This window comes from Haliotis rubra, unplaced genomic scaffold (assembly GCF_003918875.1).
Source record: "Haliotis rubra isolate DU_JTF1 unplaced genomic scaffold, ASM391887v1 Scf271, whole genome shotgun sequence".
NCBI lineage: Eukaryota > Metazoa > Mollusca > Gastropoda > Lepetellida > Haliotidae > Haliotis > Haliotis rubra.
Window position 1 is genome coordinate 1280067 of NW_025766792.1, and position 12769 is coordinate 1292835.

The 12769-nt window shown below is 39.3% G+C and overlaps 1 protein-coding gene and 2 long non-coding RNA genes across 3 annotated transcripts; all 3 read left to right on the forward strand.

The window, feature by feature from the left end:
* The first annotated feature begins 496 nt into the window (after positions 1-496).
* On the forward strand, positions 497-1389 carry LOC124280687. The gene is made up of 2 exons (XR_006899744.1): positions 497-602; positions 882-1389. It is a non-coding gene; the product is annotated as an uncharacterized LOC124280687 (long non-coding RNA).
* A 1346-nt stretch (positions 1390-2735) lies between these two features.
* On the forward strand, positions 2736-10334 carry LOC124280686. The gene is made up of 2 exons (XR_006899743.1): positions 2736-2853; positions 10202-10334. It is a non-coding gene; the product is annotated as an uncharacterized LOC124280686 (long non-coding RNA).
* Positions 4140-5686, forward strand: LOC124280684. Its single transcript, XM_046716679.1, has 2 exons — positions 4140-4165; positions 5278-5686. Exons 1-2 carry the CDS (start codon positions 4151-4153, stop codon positions 5632-5634), a joined length of 372 nt encoding a protein of 123 aa, XP_046572635.1. The 5' UTR covers positions 4140-4150; the 3' UTR covers positions 5635-5686.
* Positions 10335-12769: the final 2435 nt, after the last annotated feature.

Consider the following 12769-nt stretch of genomic DNA (forward strand, 5'->3'; position numbering starts at 1 on the left):
TCAATTCTGATATGAAATACGTCCTCTCTTCGAACACTGTGAGATGCTTTAGTGGGTTCAGAAATGTAGGCAGTGGTTTGGATTAAAGTAAACAGTATATACCAAACTCAACCTAACGTTCCGCCAACATTGCGCAATTGCAGATTGCAACAACTGTTTTTTACTGAAGGTATTTACATAACAAAGTGTTCCCTATTTATTGACAATGTTTACTTTCTAACTCTGCCTTCAATAAAACGAAAATTGCCCCCAACTATCGGTTTACAAACGTAAGACACTGATACACATACATATATACTTTGACTTTCGAAAAAATGAATACGTAGAGGTAATACTGACGTGTAAAGGTATAAATGAAAACCAATGTTCATGGCGTGACATGTCAGCATTATATACGTCTATAGTATCACCTTACATTCAAACTGGTAATATCTTTGTAGAACCCAAAACTGTCTTTGTTCTCAGAAACTGGGTGTTCACCATTGCACGGTACGAGGGCCGTGGATAATTACTTGCTAGGAATCGATTTGTTATGAATGTGTGACCTTTATGTAGATATATTCAAAAGATCTTTTGTTTTTGTTAGGAACACGTCTGGACCAGTTTGTTAAACACACTTCGTCTGTAACGTGACCTGCCCCAACTGATAGTACGCGAACATTTTGTAAAGTATTTTGTAAATCATGTGAAAGTTTCTTAGAATCAGGTCTGATTGAGCTTGTAAAATCATATCCGTTTTGAGCAGTACCCCAGTCATATCAGGGCGTGGCAGATAAGGTGTGAGGGAGGTCAAAGGTTAGACTGTTGGATCATTCGGGTGAAGACCAGTCATATGTTGTTGACATATAAAAGACCAATCTTGGATTCAAACCCACGACCAGCAGATCCTGACAAGTCAGATTGGGGTATTAGGTCTGATATATGTTTTGTCTGTTTATTAAGAGCATTTCAGTCAGGGTTCACTCCATGTTACAGATATTGCAGACGAAAACTATGCGAAACAGCCAAATCCTGATCGACAGCCATGGCAATCCATAGGGGCAATGGCCTGAAACAGAGGATCCAGGAATCGACATTATCAAACAGGGTAGATGGATCATCTATGTTGGGAGGACAGGCAATCTACACCAACGTCCGCGGTCACCAACGTCCTACGGGAAGGTGCAAGCCATCGACAGACATATCCATGACATTGTTGATACCGCTGACAGGAAGCACAGCTACAACTATGTGGTTGACCACGGCCAGAAGTGTAATGAGCACTGTTATGAACACCACATTACTCAGTTGCAAGGTCGGCGGCCAGAGTTCAACATAGAGAGAGGAGATGCGTGTACCTATTGTCGTTTGTGTGTCCAATGTAAGAGAAGATAGACCTGGTGACAAGGAGGTTCAACATAAAGAGAGAAGATGCGTGTACCTATTGTCGTTTGTGTGCCCAATGTAAGAGAAGATAGACCTGGTGACAAGGCGGTTCAACATAAAGAGAGGATATGCGTGTACCTATTGTCGTTTGTGTGGCAAATGTAAGAGAAGATAGACCTGGTGACAAGGAGGTTCAACAGGCAGGGAAGGGATGCGTGTACCTATTGTCGTTTGTGTGCCCAATGTAAGAGAAGATAGACCTGGTGACAAGGAAGTTCAACAGGCAGGGGGGAGATGCGTGTACCTATTGTCGTTTGTGTGCCCAATGTAAGAGAAGATAGACCTGGTGACAAGGCGGTTCAACATAAAGAGAGGCGATGCGTGTACCTATTGTCGTTTGTGTGCCCAATGTAAGAGAAGATAGACCTGGTGACAAGGAAGTTCAACAGGCAGGGGGGAGATGCGTGTACCTATTGTCGTTTGTGTGCCCAATGTAAGAGAAGATAGACCTGGTGACAAGGAGGTTCAACAGGCAGGGAAGGGATGTGTGTACCTATCGTCGTTTGTGTGCCCAATGTAAGAGAAGATAGACCTGGTGACAAGGCGGTTCAACATAAAGAGAGGCGATGCGTGTACCTATTGTCGTTTGTGTGCCCAATGTAAGAGAAGATAGACCTGGTGACAAGGAGGTTCAACAGGCAGGGGGGAGATGCGTGTACCTATTGTCGTTTGTGTGCCCAATGTAAGAGAAGATAAACCTGGTGACAAGGCGGTTCAACATAAAGAGAGGCGATGTGTGTACCTATTGTCGTTTGTGATGCCCAATGTAAGAGAAGATAGACCTGGTGACAAGGAAGTTCAACAGGCAGGGAGGAGATGCGTGTACCTATTGTCGTTTGTGTGCCCAATGTAAGAGAAGATAGACCTGGTGACAAGGAGGTTCAACAGGCAGGGAAGGGATGCGTGTACCTATTGTCGTTTGTGTGCCCAATGTAAGAGACGATAGACCTGGTGACAAGGAGGTTCAACAGGCAGGGGGGAGATGCGTGTACCTAGTGTCGTTTGTGTGGCAAATGTAAGAGAAGATAGACGTGGCGACAAGGAGGTTCAACAGGCAGGGAAGGGATGTGTGTACCTATTGTCGTTTGTGTGCCCAATGTAAGAGAAGATAGACCTGGTGACAAGGCGGTTCAACATAAAGAGAGGAGATGCGTTTACCTATTGTCGTTTGTGTGCCCAATGTAAGAGAAGATAGACCTGGTGACAAGGAGGTTCAACAGGCAGGGAAGGGATGCGTGTACCTATTGTCGTTTGTGTGCCCAATGTAAGAGAAGATCGACCTGGTGACAAGGAGTTTCAACAGACAAGGGGGAGATGCGTGTGCCTCATGTCCTGCGTGTATCCAGAGAAGATAAACCTGGTGACAAGGATACAGAATGTGCGATTCTCTAAAACGAAATCCAGAATGTCATGAATCAGTTAAAGAAGGTAATCCATCTGACTTACCTTTAGCTGACTGAATAATGTGTATATACATGTGAGATTTGCGTTAATGTTTGCCACATTCATTCACGATTTCATATGATATTAGAAAAAAAGAGAAATAAACATGATGACATTGTAAACTGTGCGTCGTGTCTTTTATTTCTGACCATCTTCTATAAACTGGATATCTAAACCTGCATCATAAGTTATTTCTAAACCTGGAACCTCAATTATATCTACATCTGGACCATACGCTAAACTTGAATAATCAGTTCAATCAAAACCTGGATTATCAGTAACATCTAAACCTGGATCATCAGTTACGTCTAAAAGTGGATGATCAGTTATGTCTAAACCTGGACCATCAGTTATATCTAAACCTGGATCATCAGTTATATCTAAACCTGGATCATCAGTTATATCTAAACCTGGATCATTAGTTATATATACACCCGGATCATCAGTTAAATATAAACGTGGGCCTATATCTAAACCTGGATCATGTTATATATAAACCAGGATCATCAGCTATATCTAAACCTGGATTATCATTCTTGTTTAAACCTGGATCATCAGTTATATCTTAACTTAGATCATCAGTTGAATCTAAACCTGGACGATCAGCTGTATCTAAACCTGGACCATCAGATGTATCTAAACCTGGACCATCAGTTATACCTAAACCTGGATCATCAGTTATATCTAAACCTAGACCATCAGTTACACGTAAACGTGGACCACACACACACACACACACACACACACACACACACACATATATATATATATATATATATATCAGAAGAAGTTTCTGAAATAATCACACGACACGGATATATATATATTTATGTAAAGGCAGGGCACTGGGTAGCTGGGTGATTCAAGGATTAACTTGTGATGGCACAGATATTGGTTTGACTCCCTACCCAATGTAGATATGTACAACTGATGCCCTTGAATGTGATGTGGCATCATAACCAACTACCTCTCATTTTACACTCTATTTATATTTCAAAAGATGCCCCAAACATTTACTTAAGCTTCTGATGTCTCAAGAATCACATAAACACATGTGTATTGTTAACCTTTAGTAAACTGTGCTGAAGGTGTCCTGTATACATAGCTTCTCATGCATACTGTATAAGAACACCTATATTATTGATAAAAGACGTGACACATAACCCATGCATTGATTAGAAAACACCAAATTCAGTTCAAACAGGGGATACCTGCAGACAACCCTCCACCCTGCTAAAGGAGAAGACCTGCCCTACACCTGTTTAGCACTAAGGTTTCTGGAATGGCGAACTGTCCTGTAAGTATTCAATAGCTAATTTGACATTTGTCTTAGAATCAGCTCTGTGATTGTGGATTGGATGGTACTTTTGTCAGAGGTCGTGTCAGGTACATGTGAGAAGGTGGGCGGTGGGGTAGCCTATTGGTTAAAGCGTCGTTTTATTGACAAACCAAATATCCTCTCTTTAATATATTCTTAAGGGTGAAAAACTGTAAATATTGGTGAAAATAGAAATGGTATTAAATGAGTATAGAATAGCATGTTATTTCACTGAGCAGAATATCACTTTTGCCTGGAACTACTTTCTGCTCAAAGGCTCGACTGCTGGGTAGCATAACAAAATGCAGACTTACTCGATGTCTTGATCTGCACCACTCATAAACATATCAACTTTGTGAACATATCAACTTTGTCAGACCACACGATGAAATATACATGTTAATGGACAATATTAACAAAATATCCTCCATATATTCTTCCATGATATAACAAAACCAAAATGGGCGTCTTTACAAAGTCTAGTGGTTAAAGTGTTTGCTCATCACGCCAAAGAACCGGGTACGATTCCTCGCATGACTAAAATATGTGAAGCCCATTTGTGGTGTCCACCGCCGTGATATTGCCTGAATATTGTAAACTTAAGCGTAAAACTCACTCACTCACTGTAAATTAAGAGACATGTCAATATTATATACGCCTATAGTATCATCTTACATTCAAACAGAATAACGTTCTATGTCCTATCCTCATCTCTACAAACACATACATACACTATGACTTTCGAAAAATCTCATTTGAAATGATCATGTGGAGGTAATACAGACGTATAAAGATATAAAGAAAACCAATGTTCATGGCGAGACACGTCAGCACTATATACGCCTATAGGATTACCTTACAGTCAAACTGGCGTGGCAGATGATGTGTCATGGAGGTCGAAGGTTAGACTGTTGGACCATTCGGTTGAAATCCAATCGTAGGTTGCTGACAGATAAAAGACCAATCTTGGATTCAAACCCACGACCAGCAGATCCTGACAAGTTAGATTGGGGTATTAGGTCTGATATATATTTGTCTGTTTATTAAGAGTATCTCAGTCAGGATTCACTTCCGTGTTACATACATTGCAGGCGGAAACAAGGAGAAAAAGCAGAACCCTGATCAATAGCCGAGGCATTCCATGGAGACAGTGGCCTCAGACGCAAGAAGCAGGAATCTACATTATCAAACAGGGTAGATGGGTCATCTACGTGGGGAGGACCGGCAATCTAAACCAACGTCCGCGGGCACACTGCTACGGGGAGCAAGCCATCGACATACATATTGCTGATACCGCTGACTCGAGGCTCAGCTACAACTATGTGGTTGACCCCGACCAGAGGCGTAATGAGCGCTGTTATATACACCACATTACTGAGTTGCAAGGTCGGCGGCCGAGGTTCAACATAAAAGAAGGAGATGCGTGTGCCCAATGTGAGAGAAGATAAACGCGGTGACAAGGATATAGAATGTGCGATTCTCTGAAACGAAGTCCAGAATGTCATTTAACTTTTAAAGAAGGAGATTTATCTGACTTACGTATAACTGACTGAATAATGTGTATATACGTGTGAGATTTGTGTTAATCTTTGCCATATTCATTACCGAAGATATATAAGAGAGTGAGTGAGTGAGTTAATATTTATCGTCAATCGGCAATATTATATAAAAGAGAAATAAACATGATGACATTGTACACTTTGCGTCCTATCTTTTCTTTCTGACCCACATCTTAAACCTGGACCATCACATATATCTAAACCTGCATCATCAGTTATATCTAAACCTGGATCATCAGTTGTGTCTAAACCTGGACCATCAGTTATATCTAAACCTAGATCATCAGTTAAATCTAAACCTGGATCATCAGTTGTGTCTTAACCAGGATCATCAGTTGTGTCTAAACCTGGATCATCAGTTATATCTAAACCTGGATCATCAGTTGTGTCTAAACCTGGATCATCAGTTATATCTAAACAAGGATCATCAGTTATATCTAAACCTGGATCATCAGTTATATCTAAACCTGGATCATCAGTTATATCTAAACCTTGACAATCAGTTATGTGTAAACTTTGATCATCAGTTAAATATAAACCTGGATTATCAGTTACATCTAATCCTGGACCATTAGTTATGTGTAAGCTTTTATCATCAGTTATATATTAACCTTGATCATCAGTTATATTTAAACCTGGATCATCAGTTGTGTCTTAACCTGGATCATTAGTTGTGTCTAAACCTGGATCATCAGTTGTGTCTTAACCTGGATCATCAGTTGTGTCTAAACCTGGATCATTAGTTGTGTCTAAACCTGGATCATCAGTTATATCTAAACCTGGATCATCAGTTATATCTAAACCTTGACAATCAGTTATGTGTAAACTTTGATCATCAGTTAAATATAAACCTGGATTATCAATTACATCTAATCCTGGACCATCAGTTATGTGTAAACTTTTATCATCAGTTATATATTAACCTTGATCTTCAGTTATATCTAAACCTGGATTATCAGTTATATCTAAACCTGAACCATCAGTTATATCTAAACCTCGATCATCAGTTATATCTAAACCTGGATCATCAGTTATATCTGAACCTGGATTATCAGTTATATCTAAACCTCGATCGTCAGTTATATCTAAACCTGGATCATCAGTTATATCTAAACCTTGACAATCAGTTATGTGTAAACTTTGATCATCAGTTAAATATAAACCTGGATTATCAATTACATCTAATCCTGGACCATCAGTTATGTGTAAGCTTTTATCATCAGTTATATATTAACCTTGATCTTCAGTTATATCTAAACCTCGATTATCAGTTATATCTAAACCTGGACCATCAGTTATATCTAAACCTCGATCATCAGTTATATCTAAACCTGGATCATCAGTTATATCTAAACCTCGATCGTCAGTTATATCTAAACCTGGATCATCTGTTATTTCTGAACCTGGATCATCTGTTATATTTAGACCTGGACCATCAGTTATATCTAAACATGGACCATCCGCTATATTTAAACCTGGACCATCAGTTATATCTAAACCTGGATCATCAGTTATATCTAAACCTGGATCATCAGATATATCTTAACCTGGACCATCAGTTATATCTTAACCTGGACCATCAGTTATATCTTAACCTGGACCATCAGTTATATCTAAACCTGGATCATCAGTTTTATCTTAACCTGGACCATCAGTTATATCTAAACCTGGATCATCAGTTATATCTACACCTGGACCATCAGTTATATCTTAACCTGGACCATCAGTTATATCTTAACCTGGACCATCAGTTATATCTTAACCTGGACCATCAGTTATATCTAAACCTGGATCATCAGTTTTATCTTAACCTGGACCATCAGTTATATCTAAACCTGGATCATCAGTTATATCTACACCTGGACCATCAGATAGTTATATTAACCTGGACCATCAGTTATATCTAAACCTGGACCATCAGTTATATCTAAACCTGGATCATTAGTTATATCTAAACTGGATCATCAGTTATATCTAAACCTGGACCATCTGATATATCTTAACCTGGATTATCAGTTGTTTCTAAACCTTGACCATCAGTTATATCTAAACATGGATTATCAGTTATATCTACACCTAGATCATCTGTTATATCTAAACCTGGACCCTCAATTATATCTAAACCTGGATCATTTGTTATATCTAAACCTGGATTATCAGTTATATCTAAACCTGTACCATCAATTATATCTAAGCCTGGATCATCAGTTATATCTAAACCTGACCATCAGTTATAGCAAAAGCAATTACTTCTTCCACATTGGTTTGTTTCATCGTTCCTGTCAAACGATCTTCTCTAGTAAGTTGTAACGCTTTATTGATTCTGTCTTCAATGGCAGCATCGTCTCGAAGAATTTTCCTTCAGATATCCCAAGACAAGCGTCGCACACGCACACGCACGTACGTGCACAGACAGACACACACGCACGTGCAAAGACACACACACACACACGCACGCACACACACACATACACATGACGCTTGTCTTAGGGTATCTGGACGAAAACTTCAAACATAAAATCAGTCAAATTCTTGGAGACGATGTTGTCGATTATTTCATGGATAGTTTTCAAGACGACTCTAGTTGTTTACCTCGGGGGCGATATTATCGATCAGCGAGGTTGTAATACGACCCAGGTAATGCACTGCGTGTCATAGACGTTCTCTGTGTAGACCGTATCGCGAAATGCCTCATGTCAGTGATATGATCAATTCTGATATGAAATACGTGCTCTCTTCGAACACTGTGAGATGCTTTAGTGGGTTCAGAAATGTAGGCAGTGGTTTGGATTAAAGTAAACAGTATAGACCAAACTCAACCTAACGTTCCGCCGACATTGCGCAATTGCAGATTGCAACACCTGGTTTTACTGAAGATATTTACATAAAGTGTTGCCTCTTTATTGATAATGTTTACTTTCTAACTCTGCCTTCAATAAAACGAAAATTGCCCCCAAACTATCGGTTTACAAACGTGACACTGATACACATACATATATACTTTGACTTTCGAAAAATGAATACGTAGAGGTAATACTGACGTGTAAAGGTATAAATGAAAACCAATGTTCATGGCGTGACATGTCAGCATTATTTAAGTCTACAGTATCACCTCACATTCAAACTGGTAATATCTTTGTAGAACCCCAAACTGTCTTTGTTCTCAGAAACTGGGTGTGCACCATTGCACGGTACGAGGGCCGTGGATAATTACTTGCTAGGAATCGATTTGTTATGAATGTGTGACCTTTATGTAGATATATTCAAAAGATCTTTTTTTTTGTTAGGAACACGTCTGGACCAGTTTGTTAAACACATTTCGTCTGTAACGTGACCTGTCCCAACTGATAGTACGCGAACATTTTGTAAAGTATTTTGTAAATCATGTGAAATTTGTCTTAGAATCAGGTCTGATTGAGCTTGTAAAATCATCTCCGTTTTGAGCAGTACCCCTGTCATATCAGGGCGTGGCAGATAAGGTGTGAGGGAGGTCATAGGTTAGACTGTTGGATCATTCGGGTGAAATCCAGTCGTATGTTGCTGACAGATAAAAGACCAATCTTGGATTCAAACCCACGACCAGCAGATCCTGACAAGTTAGATTGGGGTATTAGGTCTGATATATGTTTTGTCTGTTTATTAAGAGTATGTCAGTCAGGATTCACTTCCATGTTACATGTATTGCAGACGGAAACTGAGGGAAACAGCCAAACACTGATCAGTAGCCCAGGCATTCCATAGAAACAATGGCTTCAACAACAGACGAAAATAACAGGAATCTACGTTATCAAACAGGATGGATTGGTCATCTACGTGGGGAGGAGGTCCGATAATATAGAACAACGTCTGAAGTCACACTACTACGGGAAGGTGCAAGCCATCGACATACATATTACTGTTACCGCTGACTGGAGGCTCAGTTACAACTATAAAAAAAACCCGGCCAGGATTGTAATGAGCACTGTTATGTACAATGCATTACCCAGTTGCTAGGTCAGAGGCCGCAGTTCAATTTGCAGGGAGGAAATGCATGTGCCGAAACAAAACAACGTCAGAAAAGATTAACTGGTGACAAAAATACAAAAGGAGCGATTCTTTAAAGGTGAGGTGAGGTGAGGTGAGGTGAAATTGGGTTTAACGTCGTGCTTGAGAATATTTCGCTCATATGACGACGTGCATGCGTGTGTATGTGTAGGTGCGGCTGCTTGTACTAGCCCAGACTTATTCTGGTTTTATAGTGCTAGCTCACTGAGATATCATGCCGCAGTGAAGCATGAATACCCCACTCAGGACACATTATACTGACTCCGAGCCGACCAGTCTTTGTTGTACACATTAATGCCGAGCGCCAGGCGGGGCCCAACAAGTACCATATTTTAACGTCTTTTGGTATGACGCGGTTGGGGCCGATTTTCTCTAAAACGAAATCCAGAATGCCATGAATCGGTTAAAGAAGGAGATTCATCTGACTTTCCTATAGATGACGGAATAATGTGTAGATACATCTGACATTTGTGTTAATCTCATTGATTCATTCACGATTCCACATGATATTAATACAGAAAAGAAATTAACACGATGACACTGTAAACTGTGCGTCGCGTCTTTTATTTCTGAACCTCATCTATAACCTGGATCATCAGTTATATCTACACCTGGACCATCAGCTATATCTAAACCTGGACCATCATTTATATCTACACCTGGACCATCAGTTACATGTATATCTAAACCTGGACCATCAGCTATATCTAAACCTGGACCATCAGATATATCTAAACCTGGACTTTCAGATATATCTAAACCTGGACCATCAGTTACATGTATAACCAAACCTGGATGATCAGTTATATCTAAACTTGGACCATCAGCTATATCTAAACCTGGACCATCAGTTATATCTAAACATGGACCATCAGTTATATCTAAACCTGGACCATCAGATATATCTAAACCTGGACCATCAGCTATATCTAAACCTGGACCATCAGCTATATCTAAACCTGGACCATCATTTATATCTACACCTGGACCATCAGTTATATCTAAACCTGGACCATCAGCTATATCTAAACCTGGACCATCAGTTACATGTATATCTAAACCTGGACCATCAGTTATATCTAAACATGGATCATCAGATATACATAAACCTGGGTCATGTTATTTCTAAACCTGAATCATGAGTTTTACCTTACCTGGATCTTCAGTTATATGTAAACCTTGATCATCAGTTATATCTTAAGCTGGATCATCAGTTATTTCTAAACCTGGGTTATCAGTTATATCTTGAGGTCCATATGGATCTGGGTTATGGAATTTCCCCCATGGAATTCTTATTACCTTTTCTCTTATTGTAATACTTGCATTAAATTGTAATAAACTTGATGTAAATTGTAATAATAACGTAAATTGTAATTAAAAATTGACGTAAATTGTAATAACAGTTTTAATCTCTCATATATACGCGTGTGTATGTTTTTCGTTACATGTCATACATCATATAAGCTTGTTAGGGCGATAACTCAAGAAAGAAACGATGGACTTTGTTCAAATTTGGTACCAAGATATATTGGCGGGATTCACCGACACCAGTGAAATTGAGTGGCCTTGAGATAATTAGCAAGGTCACAGCAAAAACATCTGAGGGTTTTGCCAATATAAAGATTGTTAGCGCGATAACCCAAGAAAGAATTGACAAACCTTAGCTGAATGACGAAAATGATATTGGTCCTGATACAAATAATCGATATAAAATCTCTGTCCTCTGTATCATGTCTTTTCGCAAATATCTGTAGAGGTTTTGATATATATCCATATGTGTGTGTGTGTGTGTGTGTGTGTGTGTGGTGTGGTGTGGTGTGGTGTGGTGTGGTGGTGTGGTGTGGTGTGGTGTGGTGTGGTGTGGTGTGGTGTGGTGTGGTGTGTGTGTGTGTGTGTGTGTGTTAAACCAGCATATCTAACACACGTACCTGCATGTAGAGTGGTGGGTGGGTGTTCTAAGGAGTACATCTACGATGGTCGTTCAAAAAGTAGTCAGCATCACCTAGAATATGATACAAATGCACAATTTTATTTTTCTACATATTATTTGTCAGCCCCAACCAAATAGGTTTTGCTACGTTCCAGCCTCACGATCCCGACTTTGTGTGACTTTGTATCTTGTCTTTGTACTCCCAAAAATTGTAAAGTCTGCAATGAAATGCATCACAAATTTCAGGAAACAAAATATGCAAGAAACATTTGTGTATACTTGAGATTGGTAGAATTTCGCTAGCATCAAACTTGGATATTGAACTCCACAAAAATGCAATTTGAAACTACAATCGCTTGTTCAAATGACACCACCACCACCCCACCCCTCCTTCTAATTACTGAACGAACTCGAGAAAAAAAATGATGGATTTTGTTCAAATTTGGTACCAAGCTTTATTGACAAGATTTACCGACACCAGTTGAATTTAGTGACCTCGAGGTCATTCTAAAGGTCACAGCAAAGGTGTAACAGTTTGATACAAGCTTGGTAGCCGCGAACTCAGGAAAGAGATTTTGATCCAGTTTAATATCAAGGTGTTTTGGCGGGAATCCCCCTACACCAAAAGATTGGAGAACTTGTGCTCATTTTAAGTTTACAGTGAAAATTGTTTTGCATATGTCTAACTTTTTAGTGCGAACACACAAGACAGAATTAATATATTTTGCTTAAAAGTAGTTTCAAGATGTGTTGGGAGTATTGTCTAACGCCAGTCAAATTCAGTGACCTTCGGATTATTTTCAAGGTCACAGCGAGTATTCTTGCGATATTTCCAAAACTAATGGATGGACATTTTTTTTCACTTTATTTTTTCTTCGCACTAGTACAGTTTTATCCTTCACACACAACAATATTTCAAATACATAACACAATTAAAAACAAGCATAAGTGAGATCGAATAGATTATGTAAACAAGTTGTGGCATGATAACCAGAAAGTCGTGAACTTCTATATTTGCATACAGGGTATGTATTATGTTTATGGAGATTG